The sequence below is a fragment of the Phascolarctos cinereus genome, unplaced genomic scaffold (assembly GCF_003287225.1).
Source record: "Phascolarctos cinereus isolate Bilbo 61053 unplaced genomic scaffold, phaCin_HiC Scaffold_4;HRSCAF=312, whole genome shotgun sequence".
Classification (NCBI taxonomy): domain Eukaryota; kingdom Metazoa; phylum Chordata; class Mammalia; order Diprotodontia; family Phascolarctidae; genus Phascolarctos; species Phascolarctos cinereus.
In genome coordinates this window covers 236,242,108-236,268,472 of record NW_027555847.1, presented here as the reverse complement: position 1 = coordinate 236,268,472, position 26,365 = coordinate 236,242,108, and the positions used below count along the sequence as shown (strand labels likewise).

General features: G+C 37.9%; 2 protein-coding genes across 5 annotated transcripts in view; one reads left to right on the top strand and one right to left on the bottom strand.

The window, feature by feature from the left end:
• The window catches only part of SECISBP2 (SECIS binding protein 2), a 57,731-nt gene extending 47,835 nt beyond the window's left edge, over positions 1-9,896 (top strand). For 2 of the 3 annotated variants that reach the window (XM_021009496.2, XM_021009495.2), the window contains 2 exons: positions 3,107-3,305; positions 5,463-9,896. In XM_021009496.2, the coding sequence (XP_020865155.1) occupies positions 3,107-3,305; positions 5,463-5,557 (294 nt within the window). In that variant the 3' untranslated portion in view covers positions 5,558-9,896. Of the gene's footprint in view, positions 1-3,106; positions 3,306-5,462 lie in introns of those variants that run through there. The other variant, XM_078152965.1, reaches the window with a different exon arrangement.
• Positions 9,724-26,365, bottom strand: part of SEMA4D (semaphorin 4D) — a 185,924-nt gene continuing 169,282 nt past the window's right edge. Inside the window, exons 22-24 of one of the 2 annotated variants that reach the window (XR_002328805.2) lie at positions 12,345-12,390; positions 10,901-10,998; positions 9,724-9,959 (exon numbers count right to left, since the gene is read on the bottom strand). Coding sequence is in view for 1 of the 2 variants with exons in the window: in XM_021009554.2 (XP_020865213.1) it covers positions 9,909-9,959; positions 10,901-10,998; positions 12,345-12,554 (359 nt within the window). In the remaining variant the exon portion in view is untranslated. Of the gene's footprint in view, positions 9,960-10,900; positions 10,999-12,344; positions 12,555-26,365 lie in introns of both variants that reach the window. The other variant, XM_021009554.2, reaches the window with a different exon arrangement.

Below are 26,365 nucleotides of genomic sequence, written 5' to 3'. Positions count from 1 at the left end.
CTACTCCTCTTCTTCCTACTACTCTTTTAAACAAAAGAACTTTAATATCCTTTTATCTTTGAGAAAAGATAAGCCTTATTGTTTTGGTGGAAAATACTTGTAAAAAAATTTCATTGACAATTTAGTAAATGAAGTTTGGGATGTGTAGCATGAATTTTTTCTTTAGTTTACTAAGAGGGTGATATTTTAAATAGATCTCTAGTTGAATTTTCCAAGGATGTGTCCTTGCCTCATTATTATTTAACATTTTTAACAATGACTTGGATAAGTGATTCACTTAGCAACTTTGCAAATGACTTAAAGCTAAGAGGGGTCAGGATAGCCAATTCAACAAGTCAGCCAGCATTTACTAAGTGATAATGCAAGGTATAAAGTGAAGAGGGACAGGACCAGGGTAGTGGCAGTGTCAGGAAAGGGGGCATTTATGAGAGATGTGAAGAAAGTGAAGTTGCCATAAATATGTATAAATTAGAGCATCCAAAATTAGAAGGGGCTACCTAAGGAGCTCATTAGCAGCTCTTCACTAGATGTCTCCAAGCAAAAGCTAGAGATGACCATTTAACAGTTTTGTTGTAAAGGAAATGCTTATTCAGGTACAGGTTGGAACTGACCAGTGAGATTCCTTTGAACTCTAATTGTGCATTTTAAATTAGGTTTTTACTGTATCTGTGACTAGTGACTAAAGTTTGCTTTGGTGAAGAGAAGGGCCTCTTCTTCATCTGAGACAGAAGTGAAGGAGGGGAGAGTGGGGAAAGCTGCCTAAGTGGCATGAGATAAGGAGGAAGAGAGAAGAGAGCTTGTACCCAGTGGCCTCAGTTTTTTCAGTGAAGTATGAGGTCAAAGGGTTAGTCACATGAACTCTTATTGATATTAATTGGAGCCCCAGGTGGTCAGTCAACAAACATTTATAAAGTACTAGGTAACATGCTAAGCTCTGGGGTTACAAAGAAAGGCAAAAACAGTGCCTGCCCTCTTAGAACTCATATTTTAATAAAGTAAACAACACATAAATAACCAGGTACATACCTAATATCTTTAGAGTAGGTAATCTCAAGAGGAGGAGACAGTAGCAACTGGGGGGACATGTAAAGGTCTGAAGAATGCACAAAATCTTAAAGGTTGACAAAGTAAGAGGCAGAAGTAAGAAGAGCATTCAGATATGGTAGAGAGGGGGCACAGAGCTGGCAGGGGCAGGGGCAAGTAGTCTGGTAGTCCAGTGTAGCTGCATTGTGTGGTGTGTTGAAAGGAGTAAAGTGTAAGAAAGCTGGAAAGGCAGAAAAGGGCCAAATTGTGAAGAAGTTAAATACCTCCCTTTAGGATCAAATACAGATTGTCACTGGAGCTAAATAAGTAGGGAGATGGCAAGGTTAGAATAACGCTTAGGAAAATCACTTTGGCAGCAGAGTGGAGAATGGACTGCAGTAGCAAGAGACCTGAGTCAAAAGCCATTTCAGTAGTCCCAGTGAGAAATGAAGAGAGCCTGAACTAAAGTGGTATCTATGTATGTAGAGAGAAGGGAGCGGTCATATGTGAGAGCTATTCAGGTCACAACAACAAGATTTGGCATTTGATTAAATACGTATTATGAGGGTGGTTGAGGTGTTGAGGATGACACCAGAATTTCAAAACTGGGTAACTGGAAGATGGTGGTACCCTTAATAGGTAAGTTCAGAAGAAAGGATGGTTTGGAGGGAATGATAACAAATTCTGTTTTGGACATGATGAATTTGAATTCAGGTGCTTAAGGAAAGGAGACTAGGGCTAGATATATAAATATGGGCATTATCTATGTAGAAATGATAATTGAAAACCTTGAGAACTGATGAGATTACCAAATGAGATAGTATAGATAAGAAGGCCCAGGACAGGGTGTTGGGAAACATCCTCAGTTAGTGGACCTGATATGAATATCCATCAAAAGAGACTGAGAAGGAATGGTCAGACCTATAGGAGGAAGACCATGGGAGAATAGTAGTGAAAACCTAAAGAGGAGGCTAAAGTAATCAACATCATAAGCCTCAGAGAAGTCAAGGATGAGGATTCAGAAAAGTTCATTAGAGTTAGTCATCTAAGATCATTGCTCATTTGAGAGAACAGTTTCCATTGAATGATGAGGTGAGAAGCCAGACTGCAGCAGGTTGATGACTTTCTCTCAAGCAGTTTCACCAAAAATGTAGGGAGAGATATAGCATGGTAACTAGTGGTTGGGTCACATAAGTGTTTTGTAAGGATTGGAGAGAAACATAAACATGTTTGTAGGTAGCAGGAGAGGAACCATAAGATGGAGTGTTTTGAAGGTGATGGTATCATAGTAGGGGGCGGGGCTTGTTGTAGGAAAGAGAGGGATGGGATCAATCAAGGCAAATCAAGAATTTGCCTTGGTCAAGAGAAGGGCCACCTCTTCGTCCAAGACAGGAATGAAGGGAAAGTGAGGGAAGGTCCGTGAGTGACATGAGATAAGGAGGAAGAGCCAGTGGCCTCAGTTTTTTCAGTGACACATGAGGCCAATTCCTTCTTGAAGAGGATGTTGTGGGAGGATTGAGGAGAGATCTAAAACAGCCATTGTGGAGAATGAGATAGCAAACTGATTATTAAAGGATTACTTTGCTACAGTGATTGTGATGGGATGACCCAGTTGTGATTAGGTAATATAAATCAACAGTGTTTCTTGAGTTCTTCCATCTCTGGTAAGCTACATGTGAATAGGAGTGAAGGAGCTGGATGATGGGAGCAGTCCAGAAAGTGTTTTTCAGCAAAATATAATAGGTTAGAACAAGGAGGCAAAGGGATTCAAGAGTAGAGTAGAATGTAGCAGTTCAGGAATGATGGGAAATAAGTGGTATAGGACATTAAGTTTCATTGTACAGGTTGCATTTGAACTGCTCCTGGACTGTTGACCCCTTTATCCTTATCACTGCCACTCCACCCATTTTCAACAAATAATTTATTAAGTTAATGGTTTCTTTTGTTATTTATAACAATATGTAATTGTTATTTTATGTTCTGTTTTGTTCTAGTACTGATGTTCTTCTAAAATTTTAAGAAAAAAGTAATTAGACTAGCTTACAGTTTAGGAATCAAGAATTTGCTTTTTCTTCTGCCCCAGGATCAATTTCACAAGATGATAGAGCTTACGATGGAAGCCAGACAGGCATATAAGGTTATGTTAGCCACTTTAAAAGAAGGAGCTGAAGCAGTAGAGACAGAGAATCCTCTACCCCCATCGCTTACTCCACAGGGCCAGAGTTGCTCTTCAGAACTTAGTAAAACAACTGACACAACAAAAGAGGAAGAACCAAATTACAGTAAGTAGCACACAGTGACTTGTTTGGGATTCTTACTATTGTTTGATAATGATAGTGTTTCTTCTGCTTTAACCAGTGTTCCTAAGATCAGCATAACAGGAATCATTACAATATGATTTGAGGCCATAGTGTTTATTGAAGTTAATGGAAGATCAAAGCTAAAAGGAATCCTAAAGGTCACCTAGTCTATTAACTTTGTTGTATTATAGTCTTTTAAAAAAGATTTACTGATGATCTTGTAAAATTATAACTTCCCAGTGACTTTCCACACTCATCTCCAATATAACCTTCCCATGTAACAAATAAGTACAGTCTGGTAAAACAGATCAACTCATTGGCCATGTCTGGAAACATATTCTTCATTGTGTAGCACTATCTGTCTGCCTAGAGGTAGGCTTCACCATCAGTCCTCTGGTCACATGAGGTCACTGCAATGACCAAATTCTGATGCTGTTTTCCTCTACATTATTGATACCTTCCTTTACTTTACTAACGAAGGAACTGAAACCCCAAACATTCTTACTTTCTTAAGAGCAAGTAGTTACTATGCAGTCTTAGAGCTAGAAGAAATTTGATAGGCTATTTAGTGTAACTGGTACCTGAACAAAATTCCCTCCCTGGCATACCTGATCATCCCACTTTTGCTTGAAGACTCCAGTGAGGGACTCCCCTCTCCTTCCTAAAGGGTTCCAGTCTATTTTTGGATAGCTCTGATTGTTAGGGAATTTTTTCTTTATATCACATCTCACTCTGCTTTTCTACAGCATTCAGTTACCATTGCTCTGAATTCTTTCTTCTGGGGCTAGATTAGAACAAATCTAATGGTTTTTCCATGTGACAGCCCTTTATGAAGTTAGCTGTCACATTTACCCTAAGTTGCATCTCTAGGCTAAATGTCCTTACTCCTTAAAATAATCCTCAGATGATTTATAGATTCTCTCTCTTGTTTGCACTGTCTGTTGTCAGTGTCATTCCTGTAATGGAGCTTCATAGAATTATTATATCAATTATAGAATTGAATACTGTATTACATATGTATGACTTTGACTGAGACCATCACTTGTTTTTTCCACATTGTTCCTATCCTAAAATAAAACAAAATTACATTAGCATTTTTGGCTACTACTTCATGTTTTTTTCTTATATTGAGCTTGCGATCCTCTATGGCCCCCTAGATCTTGATCACAGTAGCAGTCTTTTACAGCTTGACATTTATCTCTACTGTTTACAGTCTTTAGATCAATTTTATTAGCTCTAATTGGTTCATGGTTCTAGCTTGTTGAGTTTTTTTTTAAGGTTTTTGCTGTCTTCTGAAATATTAATTATCCCTTTCAGATTTTTGTGATCTGCCAGTTTGCCGCTTTCCATTTTCTTCCCCTTTTTGAAAATCAAGATACTTTCCTTACTCGTGTAGTACCTCTTCATTCTCCACAGTCTTTCAAAGGTCACTGACATTGGCTTAGCAATAACATCTGATAGTTCTTTCAGGTATCCCAAAGTGTGGTTTTACCAGGCATTATGACTTGATTTCATGAAGGGCAGCTAGGTAGGAGTAGATCTAAAATAAGGTCTTTTGCTTCCTGGTCTACCTACCTTTTTCCATTTTGTTGAATGTATGAATGTAATCTCATCAGACTTTATTAAACTAAGTCGGGGTAAGCTCCCTAAGTTCTCGATGAGGTCCTGTATATAACAAGTTACAGTGCAGAAAACAGCCATATCTACATATCCTTAATGAATCTGTGTACTCTGATCCAGATTTCTCATTACTTTTCCAGTTAAGATTATAAACTTAAAATCTCACATTTTGTTGAGTAGTCAGACTATGTAGCTTCAGTTTTCCTTTCTCTGTAAATGTTCTTGTAGCTTAAACTGGATCCTTTATCAGTTTTCTATGCGTGGGTTAAAACATGGCCAAATTTGAATTATTAAAAAAAGGTATACCTTTGTTAAAGATTAAACAAACCATTTAAGCAAAATAAAAAAGATGTTATCCAGTAAGTCAAGTTAGTGTCCTAAAATAGGCAGCCCTTATTTTCTGGAGCCTTAAGAAATTCAATAAGCTCAATATAGCTAAGATATTTATGGTTTGAATGTGGCATTTTCATAACATTTTGAAACCATATGTTAAATTGTAATGTTTTCTTTTACTTCTAGTTAAAATCTGGAAGAAAAATCTTGAAGAATATAATCCATATGCACTGGAACTAGAGAAGACTTCAACCACTGAAATGCTAAACTTGAATTTATGAGAAAAGAATACTTGTTTTGGGGTGGAGGGGTAGGGAAAAGATGATCATTTTGTGTTCTCTCTCCCCTTTTCTCCTCAATTCTTTATGAACGTTTTAAAATATTTTGTATGATTATTTAATTTCAAAATTAATTGATGGTTTAATACAGTATTTGTTGATAAATGATATAATAAGCACCAAGCTGTTAATATTTTACAATGGACAGTAAGTTAACAGTTGCTAATACTTTTTTCCAAAGCCTTTTATATAAAATAGGCTTTATTGATTTGAGAAGTGTGGGGTACACTGTAGATCTGAGAAGTACTAGAAAACAGACTTACTAATTCTCAGCTGCTAAAGCACCTCCTTTTTTACTCTCCAAAGACAAATTTATAGGTAAGTAAACCAAGTTATTTAGTTTTCAGAGAACTGGCTATTTTGTGGACAGGCATTATGCTAATCTTGAGAATTTTTAGCAGGAAGAAAAAAAAGACCACCCCAAATCTTAACTCTCTCTTTGCTATAACTTCATTTCATCCCTGTTCTTTACTAGGAACCAGGGCAGCTAAGTAGGCTTTTCCCCTCCATTATTGTTGTTGGTTTTTTAGTAGGGCATAGTATACTGAATGCACTGAAGAGCTCAAAGATTAAGAAAAATACAGTATTCCATGGGGGTCCTGGGAATTTACCAGTTTAAATGTAAAAACTGTTGAGATGTTCAGAAAAGTTGCTATGAGAGCTTCAGAAGGAATAATGCTTTTTAAACACTGTCTTATGTAAATTTTACAACTTCTAGTCTTTTTTTTTTTTAAATCAACATAGTATAGGGTATAAAAGAAACAAGTTAAAATCTCAAATTGGCTTGATATAATATCTTTAAAAAAATTAAGAGTCAAAGAGAAAGGTTGAAAATTGATTTCCTTTGGTCTCTAAGTTGGAAGAGGAATGTGCTACCTTTTCTTAATTTGTCATTCTGTCTGGAGGTTATTTAACCTAAATTTGGAAGGTGGGGGTGGGAGAAATAACACAATCTCAAAGAAGATGGGGTTTGTTCCTGTACTGATATTTTGAAACGGGGAGTAACTTTGAGTAACTCCTAAAATATCTTCCTAAGTAGGGCTGATTGAGTTTGACTTGAATTAACTTTGCAATGTATGTTTCACCAAATTAAGGATAGTGTAAAATTTTAATACATACTCTGCGTATCAAACTAACAGAACATTTTTAGCTTTGAAAATATGTTTAATTGAAGCAGATCATGCCATAGGGAAATAGTTCACATGAGGAGCTAATTTTTTTAAAGAAAAAAATGAAGCTAAAATGGATTCGTCTGTCTGTGCTGAGATCAGCAGTCATGTATGGTGCTGCACTTTGTGCTCTAACCTTTAAAACAAGTTACTTGTAGGATATTGGGCAATACTTAGAGAAAAAGCAAGTCAGTCTGCTGTTGACAGACTCCATAGATTGGCATTAGATCTTTTTCTTTTTTTTCTTTCTCTTTTTCTCTCTATTTTGGCTAATCACACTGTATAGAGAAGTTTCTTTCAGTTTTTTTTTCCCCTCTCATCATTGTGGCAGAAGAATAAGTGTTACTGGCCTAATGTACATAAATATTGAAGATAATTCTGAAATACTAGACAGTAAACGTAATTTGCTTTAATATAAGGAAGATTTAATATCTAATAATCATCTCCTAAGTAATCATAAGCATCTTTGGCATACTTTAAGCCACGTTATTCCTTGAAACCCAATATTCTATAATTTAAAAACTAAAATGATACTTTGAAACATCTTTACTGTTGTCTAGAAACAAGCTCCTGCTGTTAATTCCCTTTTTTTTTAAGTTTCAAAGCCCATATTATTAACTATTATGGTAGCTTTTTTTTAAACCTCAAACTTAGAATAAAAGACTCAAAATACTTTGCCACTCGATTCTACAAAACCCCATTCAGATAGGGTTGTTCCTTTTTGGTTTCATGGCGATAATAATCAGGAAAAATAGTTGAGGAATGGACCAGGATTTTGTCAAGAATCAACATAAAATTATTTACCATGTACATGGTGTTAAATACTCTAAGATATATATATAATGAATGCAGCTTTCTATATAAAATAAATGCATGTAACAAGAGGTGATCTGTTATATTTTTTTACTCTTCACAATGCAGCATACCAAAAGATCATCCTTTAATGAAACTTCAGAACAGATATGTATAATTCCATAAGCTATATGCTGGTTTTCATAGTGTAGAAGTACACTATAGACAGTTCCATCAAGATGAATTTTGTAGTTAAAAAGAAAAAGCCTGATTCCTTACAGAACACCATCAATTCATTTGTCATGTATTCTAGATATCATGCTCCATGCCCATAGTAAAAACTACAGGAACCACTGAAGAACCTTTACAAATCTTTTTAACAGAATGCCAGAAAGGGCTGCAACAGGAGCCTCTTAAACAGTTCCTCTTGGAGTAAACAGGTCATTAAATCTGAGTTAGGGCTGGTACTGTGAAAATCAGAGCACAGTGACACACTCTGGAGCACATATTACAGATAATTAACCTAGGGTTAAATCATGGTTTACTTTGGATAAAAATACTTAATCTTGCTATGTAAGGTGATATGTTCTGGTACAGTTTCTCGGTTCCTTACTGGACATGCTAAATGTCTTAGTGAACTAGAGCTTATCAACAGAAAACAAGGTTTTGTTGTGAATTTACACAAGACTAAAGTAAAACAGTATGGAAATATTAAGAACCACAATTAAGCATTAGTTTGAGTATTTGACTTATGTGGTAAAGATACCTTTGATTTAACATAAACACAGATCCTATACTAGACTTGTTTAAAATGTCCTAATACCAAAAAAATGGACCATTTTAAGATTAAATTGGGACCCTAATACAATATATAAAATTTAAGAATAAAAACCTTGTCACTTTTATCTTTTCAAGGTATGTGCACAGGCTGTATCCATAAATGATTCACTAAAAATTGAAATATAAGAAAGCATGAACTGTCACATGACTACTGTGAAAACCAGTAAAAGATTTCCATGTTTTTAAAAATAATACTAAGGAGGGGCAGCTAGGTGGCGCAGTGGATAGAGCTCTGGCCTTGGAGTCAGGAGTACATGAGTTCAAATCCAGTCTCAGACAGATGTCACTTACTAGCTTTGTGACCCTGGGCAAGTCACTTAACCCCGATTGCCTCACCAAAAAGCAAAAAAAAAAACAACAACAAAGCAAAACAAACAAAAAATAATAATACTAAGGAGAGTATAGACTTTATGAAGGCATAAACCACCATCTGTTAGAAAATAGTATAGAAATAGATCATAGGTAACTGAAGTTATTCATGATAATGGGAACAAGAATACTTTGAGTGAATATATCAGAATCCTTTTCCTCAGTTCATTCACTAACCTCAACCAGACATTTGTTTCATCAGAAACACTGATTATATAGAATTTTCCTTTTTCAACTCCAAGGGAATTTGTATGAGTAAAAAGTATAACAGTCATATTGGAAGTTAGAAAAGCAGCAGCAGGCCCTGGAGAATGAACCACAAGCCTGGCCATCAAAAATGGGCCATTGTAACATCTTAGTCTTTGGGATCGTTACCTTTTTCCCTTTGCCCTAGTTCGTTTGTTCAGACACACTAACAACAGATATAGAGTGCTTTTAAGGTTCATGTGGTGTTGTACATGGATTATCCCAGTTGACCCCCGTGAGGCAGGTGGCATTATTATCTCCGTTTTACAGATGATAAAGGTGAGACTGAGAGAGATTAAATGACTTACCTAGGGTCACAACTAGTAAATGGATTGGGATTTCAGCTTTCTGGTCACCACATTCCCTGGCCTGCTTCTGAGCTGACAAGAAAATGTATTGCTTTTCAAAACAAATTAAGGATTAGTTTTGTGGGAGAAAAAAATCTTTAAACACACTTATTAAAATACATTTAGACAGTTTACATTTATTTGTCAGCCTGAACTACAGCAAGATGGCCTTAATCATCTTGACTAAGAGCTTGCAATAAAAGATCACATTGACTCTCCGTGGCCTGTGTCCAAGTAGCCACATTGTCCATCTTCCATTCTCCAGAATCATGATGGGGTTATATATGTTCCTGTATTAGTGAACACAACATGAATTTCCATGCCTTAAGAGAAAACAATGTTCAAATTGTGAATATTTCATTAGTAACTGGTTTATTTTTTAAAAGAAATTTCAGAATAGTGACAAAAATCTTGTTCAATTTCTCCATTCTCAGTTGCTTTTGAAGAACTGATTTCCAGCTTTAAGCCATGTGGAATCTTTCTTGAAGTGTGGTTGGAATAAAAGGAGCTTTAACTTTCCATGGTTTTTCATCAGTCTTTCTCCAGCCTCTTGTTTAAATAGGTGTCCTCATTACAGCTTTCCTGAAAGAAAATCAAACTTGATTTTTCCCTTGAATCTGTACTCAAGCTGATCTCTTGTGAAGAAACTGGTATTTTATAATAGGATTTAAGGCTTACTGCTTAGGATCTGGTTCTCTCTCAGGAGATAAAAGTAGAAAATGCAAAGAAAAAGATTTCTAGTACTTCAAGTGTTAAGATTACTGTCTAAGAAGGTCATTGTTGGTTATTGCCAGAAATGTGGACCATTGGAAAAGGTGGTATACTTCCTGTCTCATTATTGCTACTTTTGAAGATGAATTCTCTGCAGGTATTCATATTTGCCAGTTGGAATTTTTTTTTTTTACCAGCTTTGGTGCAGTTCCAAGTGGAGTAGGGGGCAAGGCATTTGTGCACCATGAGTAGGGTTTGAAAATGGCATTCCATTTGTGTTTCCAGCCACCAGCTTTGAATCATGGGATTTGAAGTTTTAGCTCTAAAAGGGACATTTTGAGGTAATCTAGACTAGCCTCCTTCATTTAACATGTGAGGAAACTTCATGGTGTGCAACTTAACTTCACAAAATAAATATACCCATTAAAGAGGAATTAATGTGTATGTATAAAGAATGCTTGAATTCGTTGTCCCAACCCCTGAGGTATTGTCCTTTTAGCTACCTAATTAGCATTTCCATAATCTCTGAGAAACGTGTCTGTAGTTCTTCCAGACAGCAGGGACATTTCTCATACTAGATAAACAGGAAATCATACGTGGCACTCTTATCATGTGAAGAGCTTTGCATATCCAAAACAAAGTAACAGTTGCCTTGATGTCTCTAAATGATAGCTGAGAGTAGAAAAAAAAATGGGAGTAAAAAACTAAAGGCAAGACATAAACCCTAAAAAGCAGAGACCTATTGTCTCAGGCTCTTGCTGTCATATAGACTTCAAAGCAAAGCTGCACAAATAACCCAAAGATCCTCCTACCCAGGCTTTTTTCCAGTTCTGCATCATTTGGTCATGTTCATTAACCACACTCTTCCAATTATTGAGCTCTCTAGTCCAGCTTTCTTGATGAGTGACCTCTGAAAAATATAAACAGTTCCACAAGGTTTTGAAAAGAAATCTGTGACACAAGACACAGCCCTGGAATATATTGCTTGAGTTGTCAGCCTCAACCAGGAGAGGATGTCTCCCTCAAAGACATCAAAGGGTAGGGGTAGGTGGATAGGTGGTAAATTCTGGAGTATCTCAAGCTGGTGCTCTAAGAATCCTTCACAACCTGTAAGCTCTCTACCTTACTGTCTGTTAATATGTCTTCAGTCCACATCTTTTTTGCCTTTTCTACTTTTGTGCAAGGTGGTAGGTAGTTTATTCTTTCTAAGCATGAAAAAAATATTCCAGAAGATAGTGGATGATTCTATTGGGATGGGCCTGCCACTGTTGAGACTTCTTTTCACTTGAGCTGTCTTTAGTGCCTGTAATTGAAATCTAGAGTATGAGTTTGGTAACAGAGATACGTGAACTAGAATATATGCTCTTTCAAGAATCTTAGGAGCTTTACTTCATTTAATTTATTAGCTCCCTTAAAAACCTGTCATGATCACCTTTCCATAATCATAAAACCTTAACTACATTATTTCTTTTGCATTAATGCCCATGGGGATTCACCACACAACATTTTAGGAACTATTAAACATTTTAGTTATGGAAAGCAGAACAGGTGAACTAATGTATAAATGAAAGCCATGAGACAAATGTTTATGGTTTATGTTTATAGCCATCAAAATGTCTCTTCAGCCTAGAAAATGTTAGCCCAGAGGCTTTCTAAAATCCAATAGTGAGCCAAATTGGGAACTGAAAACTATTGATGTGTATGTGTTGTCCTCTTACAAGTAACTAGTAGGCTGCATTAACAAATAATTATACAAAGGGACTCCAAATAGAAAAGTAAGACATTGAACACTACAATTAACATAAAATTTTTATTTCCTTTCATTTCATTCTGTTTCTTCTCTGCTTGCCCTCATTAATATCTGTGACAAAGCCTGGTTGAAAAAAGAGGTTAGTGCTATACACTAAAATGAAGCTTTTGGTTTATCTATGGGTATGTAAGTTATTTAAGCTACCATGGGGTTATCTCAGTCAGTGATGGCTGTCTCAGTGATTCTGGCCAGCTTCCAAACGCCCTGCTCTTCTTCCTGAAAAGGAGGCACTCTCTTTTAAGAAAAAAATGAAGTTGCCCCTTTTCATTGTTTTTGATTGTTTAGCATTGGCCCTCTGACCAGAATACCAAAAAGAATGTGTAAAGAATTCATTTTTAGCTAAATGAATTGGTTATCTTTTAACAGAAAGAATACAACCTTATGGAAAACCAGTGTTAGCACACTGATTGTTCTCAGCTCAAGATATGAGAAGACAGCCCACTTACCTTGTCTGTCCACGGTGATCCATGCTTTGGAGCCCTTGTTTCCTGTCTTAGAGAGAAAAGAACAACAATACTCCGAACTTTCTTTTAGTGTATCTTTGACCCAACTAAACAAGTATACTTTGCCATCAGGCAGTATATGAGTCTGGACAGAGACACACACGTCTATTTTTTGTCCATTCTTCTCCCAAATAACATGCACATCACTGGGACCTAGGAAGAATACACAGATCCCTTCATTAATAAAGGAACCAATAATGTTGGCCAACAAGGAAATTTAGAAAGTATGACCTAGTGACTAATCTCTGAAGGGAAAGAGGCCTTGAATGCTGTTTTCTAGCTAGCAGGGACAGACTTTTACTTTATAAATTTCTCCACTCAATAGGTTTTTGTTGTGGTTCCAACAGCTTTATTTCTGACATAACTTCATTTCCCTTTTTTGATAGTGTTATTAGATTGGTAGATATGAGGAATATCATTTGTATAGTTTTTAGTAAATCATTTGTCAAAGTCTGTCATGGTGTTCTCATGGAAAAGATTGAGAGATGTGGGCTCATTCAGTGGATATGAAATTGGTTGAATGCCTGAACCAAAAAAAAAGGTTACATATCAGCTTGGAAGGAGGTCTACATTAGAGTATGCCAAGGATCCATGCTATTTAACATTTTTAACAGTGACTTAGATCAGGTTTAAAGGGTAGCCTGATCAAATTTGCAGTTGATACAAATCTCTAGATACCAAACACTGGTTCATAAGTCAGAATCCAAAAAGACCTTGACAAGACTATCATTGGTTTGATTTGAGTAAAATGAAGTTAATACACATAAATGTAAAGTCTTACTCTCCACAGTTTATTCTGGAAACTAAAAGTCTTTGCTTCCCAAATATAGAGTTCCCAAAAACTCTTGAGAGGTATGGTCTACAGTTGGAACACAGCATTATGTCAGTCTTTTCCTTTTTTCACTCCTGCTTTCTTTTTAAGCCAGTGTTCCACCTGGGGCTTGAAAGATCATTATTAAGAAATAAAATACAGTATTTATTTTAGAATACTTAAAGAAGAAACATTTTTTAAAAATTAATAATAGTGTAAGGAAATGTGAGCAGACAGAACAAAAGGGTAGCTAAAGACAAGGGGAAAATATGAGGGAAAGACTCTTGTCTATAATAGGCCTTTGAATCAATTTATCAAAATTAGGTTAGTTTAATGCCAGGAAAGCATTTGGAAGGGAAGTGAAGGTCACAGGCTGGAAAATATCATTAACAAATTGAGTATTCATTAGTCAGTGACAGTGAGATGGAGTTGAGCACAGCTGGAGGATGGCTACTGGGGTTATTTCCTACTGTCTTGACACAAGAAGCTGTCATTTTCCTTAGGCATGGAAAGTTCTGTACTAATTGCATGTGAAAACTCAGCCAAAGTTCCTTAGTTCTGTAATGATCCCAGGCGAGCTCTGAATAACCCCCTCTATTTTGGATGGAGACAGCAAGCAGAGGGAGCACGTTCTGTGCTTTATACTGCCTCTTCTCACTGATGAATCACAAAGATTCATGTGATGAGATGCCAGTGGAAATTATCAACAAACCCATCATTTTAGTGCTTCCTGTTTCAAACACCAAAAAGAGAGGCCGACCCTAGAAGGTTCTATCTATTCAAGAGCTAACCAAAACTGTTTTTTTCTTCTTTGCATGCTTTTTGACTTGATGCAAAAAATTACTGGGCATTATTTTAATTTTAGTTTCCACATTTCTCCTTTTTAAAAATCAAGGTCAAGACTTGGTACTCAGGTGTCTCAGAGGAGTTGTAGCAGTGACTTCCAAAGACAGTCCCAAGGTTATGTAGCTTTCACATGTTACCCTTTTAGGAAGCATGAGATTTGCTATCATTGCAGCAAGCAGGTATTCAAGACTTTCCATGGTTAGACTCTTCATTTACCTTCAGAGAAAGGTTAATTCCAGACCAGGATAAAACTGCACAGGTGAGTTTTACTATTTTCTAGTTGGAGTGAAAGTGTGGAAATCCTCTCCTTATAAAGAGCTGAGCCAAAACATCGGTAGGCAATTGCTATACACACACACACATATGCTTGTTGAGGAGATAAATGCAGACAAGTTTAGAGATGAGCATCAAATAGCATATGACATAAAAAAATGAAGTTTCATAGAATTACAGAATCTTAGGGCTCTCACTATCCAGGTTCTAGACTAATCCATACTTGATTAAGAATCCTCTCTACACCCCTTATACATGGGCATCCAAATTGTGCTTAAAGCTTCCTAGTAATTGGAAGCTTACTACCTTCCCAAAGCATATTAGGAAATTTTCTTTATATCAAGGTAAAGTCTACTGCTGCAACTTTCATCTAGTGCTCCTAATTCCTTTGGGGCCAAGCAAAGCAAATCTAGAACCCTTTTCAACTATTTAGTGATCATATCTCTCCCTTGTGTCTGTCCCTAGTACCTGCAACATATATATGTATAGCATGGTTTCGTGTCCCTTCAGATCCCTGGTCAACCTCCAGTTTGTCATTCTTCCTAAATGTGGTGTCCAGAACCGTACTCCTGGTGTGGTATTGCTAAGATAGAGTAGTATCCTTCTTCTGGACACTGTCTTGTTGCTAACAAAGCCTGAGACTAAATTTGATTTTTTAACTATTAATAGCATTGACTCGTATAGACCCTGCAGCTCCCATGTCTTTTTCACACAGATTGTCTGGCCATACCTCCCTGGTTCTGTACTTAAATGTTTAAATTTCCTAAATAGTGTGTGGATAGAGAGCTAACCCTCAAAAATAAGACGATTTAGGCTAATGTCCTACTCACATATTAGCTTTTTGATCCTAGCCTGGTCACTTAACTTCTCAGTGTTATACTCTGCACTCTAAGATGAGCGTGCTGACCTGCAATGGTAGACACTTCCCTCTTCTAGGAGTTCCCAATATTGATGAAATCCCAGGTCTAGTCCTTGTCCTAGATTTGACGTGTTCTAGCTTATATCTTTTTGGATCCTAATTTTGTCTTTCAGTGTGTTAGCAATCTCTCACCACTTCGAGTCATTTTCAGATTTGGTAAGCATGATGTCTGTACTTTCAAACAAAGCTACTGAAAAAAATACTTGAAACAATGAAGTCAAGGTCAGTCTTTGGAGCATTTCACAGAAGACTGCCAGAGACAGCTGGTAGCACAGTGAATATAGAGCACTGGGCTTGTAGTCAGGAACTGAGTTTAAATTCACCCCAGAAACTTATTAGTTGTATGACTAGCTGTATACAAGTCAGTCTCTGCCTCAGTTTCCTCAACTATAAAACAGGGATAATAATAGCACTTTGCAGGGTTATTGTGAGGATAAAATAACATCTGTACAAAGCAATGAACATAATGTCTGGCACATGGTGGCCCTACATAAATGCTTATTACTATCCCCTCTCTTTCTGGATTGGCATCCATTAATCACTACTATTTTGGGTCCAGTCATTTAACCAGTTGTGAAACTACCTAACCACTATCATCTAGTTCACATCTCTTCATTATAGCCACAAAAATATCATGAGAAACTTTGACAAATGCTCTGGTGAAATCTAGCTGTATTATCTTCAAAACTTTCCTGGTAACACTGTTAAAAAGGGTCAGCTTGGCAAAGCCAATTTTCGATGACACCATCACTTTTAGTGATAGCCACCTCCCATTTTAGGTGCTCACAAATCATTCTGTTAATAATTTGTCCTAGAATTTTGGCAAGAATTGGAAGTCAAATCCACTGGCCTAAAGTGTGAGGAAACCCTCCCTTCCCCTTTCCATGGCACTGGTTGTTTTGACAACACAGGTCGATGGTATGAAATGAGCACACCCTCCTAAGACTAAGTAACCTTTTCCCTAGAAGCAATATAGTCACCTTAAAAAAGTATGATAGGACAGATGGAAAAGTTTCTCATTTTGAAAACATTTTATTTTAGGGGAGTAGCATGGGTGACACTTTAAAGTAGTACAAGGGTTAACCTGGGGTCTAAATTTTTTTTTTTAATTTTGAAAATTGCACAGCTAAAATCCTAATTAGTACAAATAATGAATCTGCTGAAGTGGTCACATGTATTCAGTTTTGTACTACTCAAATTTATAGCTATGTAAAGTATTGGCCCAATAGAAATAAGCTAGGGGAATGCCAATAAAGTGAACATTTTATGGGATTTTCTTACCTAATTGTGATTTATCTATTTCAGTGTAATTGCCCTCCTTTATTTTAAAATATTATGTCTATGACATTAAAAAGGTTAAGAACCCCTGCTGTAATAAGAATTATGAGACATGGATTCGTGGAACCTCAAGAGTTAAAAGGGCCAGTAAATACCATCTTACCAGACCTGTGGCTGACCAAGAATCCCCTCTATCATATCCCCATCAAGTTTTCATCCAGCCTTCACTTAAAGACCTTCGGTGATGGGGACCTCATTAAGCAACCCATTCAATTTTTTGGACAGCTCCAATCATTAAGAAAATTTTCCAGCCAAAAGTCTACAACTTTTATAATTGTTGCTAGTCTTGTTTCTTGAGGTCAAGCAGAATAAGTCTAATCCTTCTGTCATGTAATAGACTTTGAAATACTTGAAGACTACTATTATGTTCTACATCTCACCCCTTGTTGGTATCTTTCCAGGTTAGACGTTCCTAGGTCTTCAACAAAACGTATAATTTTTCTCTTTTTTAAATAGAAAACTGAACTTCTTATAGGGTTTTTTTTTGGGGGGGTGCATTTTAAATTTAAGACAACAGCAACAAAATTGCCATGCTTATCTGTACCTTCTTCTGAACTTCCTTCTTTCATCATCTGTATTTTTTAAAAAATTGTTCTTTAGAGGCTTTTTAAAAAATCACTGTCACTAACTCACCAACCCTCCTCTCCTCCTATAGAGTCAGTCTCTTGTAACAAAATAGTTGAACAAAACAAATTCACATGCTTTCCATGTCTGAAAATTTATGTCTCATAAATTTGAGAACCAGTGGTTCTCAAAGTGTGGTCCAGGGATCCTTGGCAGGTCCTGAGATCTGGGGGGGGGGGGGGGGGGTTGAGGCCAAAACTATTTTCATGATAATACTAAGACATTTTAATTTCTAATATAGCAAAACATAGATATAACCTGCAGAAAGGAAATCTCTTTGGAGAAACATCCTCAACAATTTTTAAGAGTATAAATTCATACTGAGACCTAGAGAGTTTGAGAACCAATATTCTAGTCTGTCACCTCTGCCAAGAGGTGGGAAGTGTGCTACATCATGAGTCTTCTGAAATCACGATTAGCTATTACACTGATCAGAGTATGAAATGTTTTCTAGTCATGACACCACCTTGGATCTGGTTGTACTCCAGTTTGTTAATGCGCTCAACACAGCAGACAAAGTTAGATTTAGATTGAATAAAATATTTATTAAATGCATACCATGTCGCAGACATTGTAAAGGCATTGCTTACCCTCAAAGAGTTTTGCATTCAAGTAAGGGAAGATAACACTTAAAAGGGAGGTGAAAAGGGGGCAGAGTGGGAAAAGGTGGTTAAGCGTAAAATTCAAAGGCCTGGAGCCAGGTTGAAAGACTATGGTAGGCCTGGGTACTTCTCAAATGCAGGTCCTAGGTAGCAAGTCAGAGCCATGATAGTGGAGGCTTCTCCATCTTGAGAAAGGTTGCTGGGGTGGAGGAGGAAAAGTCTGGAGAGTCTTGGGAGTGGCTGGGACTGTCATTTCCCTGTATCTGAAAATTATGCTTAATACACATCCTGTTAGCTATTTTGGCTACCTTGTTACTATTTAGTTATGCTTTGTGGTCCACTAAAACCCTTAGGACTTTATCATAAGAGGTGTTGTTTAGCCTTATCTCCTCACATCCTGTAATTGTGTATTTGATTTTTTTTAACTTATTAGTTTTCCACATTAATTCCTATTAAATTTCATTTTAGTAGATAAATTTAGCTCATCACTTCAACCTGAAAGATACTTTTGGATGCAGATTCTATCATGCTGTCAGGCTAGCTGTCCCTCCTAGCTCATAATATTTACAGATTTGATAAGCATTCCAAGCCCTTGTTTAGCTTTGCCAATAACCATTGTGACCCCAGGGAAGTCACTTCATCTCTAAAACTTGGATCTTCATGTTTTAATATTGGATTTTTAGATTACCTTCCAGCCAGACAATTCAATCATTCAGCGAAGAAAATGGATCTGTTGAGTTGACTCACTTTGTCCTAAGGCACATCAGTGATCAAACAGGAAGGAAGGCATTCTGTTTGAGCTACAATTATCCCTTCAATTCCCATTTTAAAATAAATTGAGTGTGCTACAAAATGGGGCTGGGTGGGTGTGGGTGTGTTTAATGGAATGAGAAGGCTAAGTGAGAATCTAGTGCCTTTACCCACTGGCAGACTGATCTGCTTCATTTGGCTTCCATGCCCCTTATACTCCGTATCCCAAAACCAATTTGCAAATTTTAAAAGTTCCTGTAGATGAGTCTGTGGAAATTGTCCAAGAAACCGTTCAACTTTAATGGGAAGAGAAAAGGGGAAAGGAGTACTTTGTCCTCCCAGTTTCTTCCTGACCTTGGTTTTCCTGCCAGGTCTATCACAAGGTCAACATAAGGCTGCTATCGAATGTGTTTATGCAACTCCCTACTGGTCCATTATCTTCCCCACATACATACCATTTGTCCATCCCATCTCTGATCTACTTTACTGTTAAAGACAAAGAGGATTTCAGTGGAATAATTTAAGCCTGCTGTTGGCACAGAATCTTATCAAGGTCGAAGAGATATTCAGTAACCCTCTTGTTGACCTGACAGCTTCAGTTCTTGTAGGACAGGCTCTGCTTTGTTGGTATGTAGCTCTCTCCTAATCCAATATTGCAGTGTTGTACATAGTGAGCATATTCAGAGGTCTCCATCTCAGCAAGGATTATATAAACTCAGCTTCTACTACTGTAACAGAATCATCAGAACAAACTCTGGTACCTTCTTGAACTTGGAATAAGAACTTAAGTGCCACGGTTGAGCTTTTTGCCTCTCTTACAGATGAATGCCCTAGTTTCTGGTATGATGATCTGGTCCTGATCGTGATCAAGATAGTAACTCATTCCTGTTCTCTCCCAATCATGGAAAGGTGTTCACATGAAAAATGCTTGCAGTTCCATCTGTGAAAACCTCTAGCCAGTCTTAACTGAGCAATGTGACTGTAATTGTGAGACTTTAGATTGTGAGCTCTTCAAGAGTAGACCTTTTTTGCCTTTCTTTGTAGCCCCAGCTCGTAGCATAGTGCTTGACTGATTTATTGGAGTCAGGAACTCCTGGCATAGTAGCCCCCTGCATTAGTGCACATTGGCGACTTTTTGTGTAATTTGAGTTTTATGCCTGTGACTCTGAAAAGATTCAGTGACTTGTTCATGGTCACACAGCCCATATGGGTCAGAGGTCAGATCTGAACACAGGTCTTACTAAATCCAGAGTCAATGGAACTCCCAGATGAAGCAACTCCATCTACCATTACAAACTGGCACCTTAAGAGTATTAAAGGATTACTTGAAGCACTGCGAAATGAAGGGCCTTGTCCAGGGTCACAACCAGTATGCTATATAAATGCCAGCTTTTATGAAATGCAGTTTCTAAGCATTGAATCAATGACTAAAGTGAAGCAGTTGCTTGCTGAATACTTTAAATCCAACAACAACAAATACACCAAGGCATTTTAAAAATAGAGTCCGTTTCAATTTATGTTAGTCATTCTGAATGCTTGTGCAATTAAAGAGAAGGAAATAATAAAAGTTTAGATTTTCAAGGTCTGAATATTAAGCATTTTTTAAACAATTTTTGTAAGAATATGTATTAAAATGAGACCAACCAAAACCCATGCTTCACATAATAGTCCCACCAAACTCCCTAGTGCTGAAGGTAATTGATAGGTTAAGCTCTCTTGAAAAAATCACACAGAGCTCTCAGCTTCTGGGACCCTGAGATAAATTCCACCTGGGGCAGATTGGAGAAGTACACAACTGTAATCTTTTGCAACTGAAGGAAGTATTGCGGTTAATGCTATTTTCCATCCATTGAGTAAGACAGGGGCATAGCTTAGCAGCCTGCTGCTAAGCAAATGGCCCAATTCGATTCTTAATACTGTAGTGCTTATTATCTTATATAATCATTTCAGGAAACAGGATCATATGAATAAACTGCTTTGTCACTTGCATAAAGATGTTCCCTTCTTCACGTAGGGCATCTTCTGACTTGTCAACGCTTATCCCCAGACTGTTAGTTATATAGAAATAAATTTTGTATTTCTGAATCACACTCTAACACCCCACTTACATGTCAGACCTAAAAGAGAATCAGAAATTAGATACAGGTAAATTAAAGCCTCAGCTTTCCCTCTAAAAGAGCAGACCTTTTGACTGGCAAAGGCTTTTGGGAAGAAACCCTGAGAAAAGGCTACCTAGACTATTGCCTAATCAATTTCTACATAGGGACTATCGTGGAGAGTAAGAACAGTCTCATTACTCTCTCCCTACTCTACCCACCCATTTGTGCTTCCCCATAATCCCAGCGTACTTCTATACTTTGGTGGGTCTATGATTTCATTAATGGGGATGCTCCCTTCACAAGTCCATATTGCAATCCCTCCATCTTTTTTCACGTGTGATTCTTAGCCATGTCATTTTAAATCATTCAATAGAGGGCAATGACTGCCATAACAGCAGTTGACTATTATTATTAACCATATTCTCTCAGAAGAATGATATATGATGTTTGCACAGTAGAGGGTTAACCAAACTGACCGAACCTGAAAAAAAAAATCTACTTGTGTCCTCAGACTTCCAGGCCTGGAAAGCAAAGTACAATAAAGTGCTTCAGTGATGTTTTCTCAGTTATCATATTTGAATAATTCAGTCCCCTCAGAAACAATAAGGAAATGTAAATTTCTTTCACCAAATTCACCATAAAGAAATGTAAATTCACCTGAGAAAGTGGAGCATACTACTGAATACTGCCATACCTATATGGAACAAAACCTCATCTTTCACAATCGACTTTTGAGAGCCAGGGGTGGGGACAGACCAGGGAGGATGAGAGGATAAAGATTATTTTGAGACTACACTGAATAGTTTTTACGGGGCTGGGAGGTAAGAGTAAGAAATGGATGTTAACTGTGAGACTTTCTCTGGGTTTAAATGAAGCTGAAACAAAATGAAGTGAGGTCCTGCTTAAGTTGGATAAAGCTAAATCAAATCTGTAGGCAAAGGGTAGATAAAGCTTTGGCCAATAGGACCTGCCATGGAGTCATCATCAAAGATAGAATTGCTTACTTCTTCAATCATCTTCACACACAAGGTAAAAAACACATCCACAAATAGAGAGGGGCTTTAGCAGTACCATGAAAAGTGATTCTGAAGCATCTGAAGTGGGATGTTTCACATGATGTCTTCAGCAATATTTAAAACAAGTATTGTGACACATTCCTGATTGTTTCTTCAATTAAAGTGGAAACAGTATTAAGGAGTCAGCAAAAAAAAATTTTCTCTAGCGGGCAGCTAGATGGCGCAGTAGACAGAGCACCGGCCCTGGATTCAGGAAGACCTGAGTTCAAATTTGACTTCAGACACTTGACACTTACTAGCTGTGTGACCCTGGGCACTTCACCCCATTGCCAGCCAAAAAAAAAGTTTTTCTCTAACGAATATCTGTCCCTACAATAATGAGAAATCATATAGTGCAAAGAGAAAACAAAACTGAGAGTTAATTCCAAGTCTCTTCTTAGTTAAAATGCAGATATGATTTACTTAGGATCATAGATCTGGAAGAGAGTCTATCCACAATGACCCCTCCATTTTATAAGTGAGGAAACAGGACTAGGGAGGTTAAATAGTCTGTTGCAGTTGGTGTAAGTATAAGCAGCAGAAGCAGGATTTAAACCGAGGTCCTCTATATCTAGAACTAGGGTTCCTTCCAACCCATTCCACTCCACTAAGTTTTTTCCACACGTGTAGCTAAATCTCTGGAATTACATGGAATGATGGGATCACATATCTTATCATTGAAAAATATAATCTGGCCATAGCCTTGTCAGAACAAAACAAAACAAAAAACCTTAAGCTTTTCTAAGTTGTATACATATCAGTCATCCCACTTTAGACGGTTCCAAGCAGGAAAGAGCAGATAGGCCTAGTGAGAGTAAGAACAAGATAGGTCTTGTGGTAAGGCACATCCTTTCAATGGCAGAGTCCTGTGTATAGTGGTCCTCCATCAAAGTTTATTGAATGAAATAGAGAATAAGTGAAAGAACAAATTTTGAGTTCCACAAAATCTATGTTGGGGTCCCTAGCAATGAAAAAAAACCCACATTTTTGTTTTCTTACAAGGTCCACAGTTTGAATTTTATATCCTTTGCCAGAGAGCAAAAAATGGTGTCAGGGAAATAGAAGGGCATCTACAATTAACAAATAGATTAGGAAAGCTCCAGTTCCATGCAAACTCAATGAAGGACACCATCTCACTACAGATCTGTCATATCCTTCTAGAAAGTAAGCATATATTCACAAAGTGATATCTACAGTGATAACTTTAGGCACCTAAAGTTACCTATTGCTTCTAGTTAAGATGGCATTGTGAAATGTTAAGCTCAGCTCTTCCATTTAATTCCAGCAAAGATCTAAAAAAGGGATCAGACAGAACAAGTGAAGCAGCTAGAAGCTCCTTCATCTAGTCCTGGACTGTCTAAGAAGACTGTCTAGAAGCGTTCCAGAGTTGTGAGTAAGGACATACCGTGTAGGCCTGTACCCAACCCAATCTCAGAGCTTCAAAAGTTGAGGTGCTTTGATGAAGGAGCAGGGAGGTATAAGCCAGCAGAAACTCTGGTAATTGGCTTGAATCTAGTAGGGCCTCAGTCTCGGACCATCAGAACAGCATAAGAGATAAACCCTTGGTCACTTCACAGGAAAACAGGAGGAAACAAGTCTAGCCGGCTCATTGGGATTGTATCTGCCAAGTGAAGAATCATAGACAGCTGAAAATGACTAAACAACAACAAAGAATGAGACCCCAAGTAATTGCATTTTATTAAAAATAAAATTTTATTGATATTTTTAAAACGTCATTTACTTTCCCCTATGTATCTGACATCTGCCAGAGGGACCTTTGGGAGAAGCTCCTGAGACATGGTTTTGATAAGGCAGTTCATTGCCAGCCTTTGGGGATGCTGTTAAACTGTACCCACAGCAGTAAAGGCCCTTCGGCTCCTCTGAAGCATCTAAAAGAAGGGGCATCATGAGCTCCTGGGCGTTGTTCCCTATACAGGCTCTTTTGAGAACCTCTGTGCCAGTTATTGTCAGTTGAACCAAATGGAAATTATTGGAGCTGCTTGGACGGTCTCATGTATGTAGTACAGAACAGAACTAAGATTTCAGGGGCCATAGAGGCAGCACATAAAAAGACATTTCCTTCCTACTGATGGAGATGAAGAGGACCCCAGTACTTTGCTACATTGAATGCCCTTACTGTGGCCTATGAAGAAGACAGATGGCACCTGGTGGCTTATAGGAAAGTGAACAACATTGTCACGCCAGGTAGCCCAGGCCTGGGGGAGGTGGGGTATGGGGTTATTGATCTTACCAGTGTTTTTCTTCTCTTTTCCTCTGGCTGAGGCTAGTCAGAAGTAGTTTCCTTTCACCTGGAAAGAGGTCCAGGACACTTTCATCCTCTTTCTCAGGGCTACCAAACTCTCCCTTATCACTGCCACAGCCTGTCAGGCAGAAACCTGAATGAGGCCCCACTTCCTGAGGGCACTGTTGTCCACCACTACATTTATGACATGAGTAAAGCCATGGTAGGTAGGTGCCCCATGTTGGATGATGGCCCATAGGAAGTATAAGGGATGGGTGATCAACCATAAGAAAATCTAGGGTCTAGGCCACTCAAGGTTTGGAGGATATAGTGGATGGGGAAAACCTACATGATTCTGGACACAATTCAGAATATGTTACTGACACCTCCACATTTTAAAAAAGAAGCCCAGATACTCTGAGTTTTGGAGAACGTACATTTTCATCCAGGTATCCTGATGGTCCTCCTTTAATGGATAGCCCTGGAGTCTGCAAGAAGAACCCAGAAGATGTACACTGGGCCATCCAACCGTCCGACTGGCCCCTTATAACTCTCAAGATGGCCCTGTGTTTTGAAGTCTCCATCCATAAAGACCAAGCTGACTGGAGTCTTTTGCTGGCACCAAGGGATGCCCAGGCTAATTGGCTACTAGAGTTTTAGAGCCACAAGCTCCTGAACCAGTCAATCACAGTGCCACTTCTGAAAAGCAGCTACTTGCCCGTTACTGGATTCTGGTTGCTACTGAATAGGTGATACTGGTTATAAGGTCTGGACTTTTTTTTCTAGAGTTGCCTGTTATGAGGTTGGTGATTTAAGATGGCCTCTGGAACAAGATGGGTCAGACACAAATGGGAATGCTTGCTTGGCTCTTTCAGGTGTTAGTGTCCTTCACAAACAGGTTGCACCTCCTTTAAAGAGGCTGAGGCATCTAGTCCTAGCCTCAACATCCTTCACTAGCCCAAATGGCCCCATCTATGAGTTCCAGGCTCCTAAGGAATACGTTTTTCTGCTTCGCTGTCCACTATAAGAATGGCATGTGTGCCTCTGGACTTCAGAGACAATTAGTCTGATAACAGGAGATATATTGAGAGATACGGATCCTGCAAAGTCCTCTCAGTGGATTGAGCTGTGGACTACATCACTGTTGTGTGAAAAAGCTTTGAGACAGGGGCAGCTAGGTGGCGCAGTGGATAAAGCACCGGCCCTGAAGTCAGGAGGACCTGAGTTCAAATGGGGCCTCACCCAACACGTGACACTTACTAGCTGTGTGACCTTGGGCAAAGTCACTTAACCCCAATTGCCTAAAAGCCAAAAAAAAAAAAAAGCTTTGAGACAAGAGTCAGATAAAATCTTAAACCTGATTCCTAGCCATGGGTCTAGCTGAAAGGTCTAGGTTCTGAAGAAAACAGGCCTAGACAATCAGAACCAATGCAAAATTTAATTTCTTGTTTCACTCTGAACTTTTACACTAAAAACATCTCTATGTATGTAGCAGAATACAAGACTTTTTCTATGTGAAACTCTGACTCTCCATTTCATATCTCGCTTTTTAAAAAAGTTTATAATAAATTCAACACAATACTTTTTTGACTATCCTATTTGTCTGTGCATCCTTAATTTCCTTCTGTCCTCTTCAGTTCATTTTTAAAAGTCTTACAATGGCCTTCTTTTTTTGTATAATTATGGTTTACCACCCTCCACCACTTAATTAACTGGGGGAGAGGGAGGAAAATAAGCATGGTCAAAAAAAACAAATCCACACAATAGCTGGTAATTGCTTTGATCATAGTTCTTGAATCTAAGTTTTTATTCTTTAAAATGTTATTATTGTATAAACTGTTCTGGTTCTGCTTATTGCATTGTTAGTTCATACTACTCAGGATTCTCTGAAACCCTCTTACATTATATGTATGTGTGTGTACACACACACACACACACACACACACACACACATATCAAGTCATTAAACATTGATTAAACATCTCTATGCCAAGCACTATGCTGAATGCTTTGTTGTTGTTGTTCAGCTATTCTCCAACTATCTAGTTGTTTCCTTTTCTTTCCCCCAGGTTCCCTTTTAATCCTGTCTTCAGGATAAGAAAGTTTGTTTTTCTCATGACTATCTTCTCCCCATATTATCTTTAATCCCCCACTTCTTTATGCCTACGTAGAAATGATAAACCTTGACAACAAATTGGATATGGGAGGGTAGAGGGAGTGAGGAATCAAAGATGACACCTAAGTTGTGAGCCTGGATAATGAGGAGTAATGGGTAATTACAAAGACAGGAAGGATTGGAAGGGGGAGAAGATAAGTTCAATTTGGGACATCTTGAAATTAAGATGTCTATGGGACATTCAGTTTGAGATGTCTAAAAGGCAGAGGCAACACTGGAGACTGGGAGA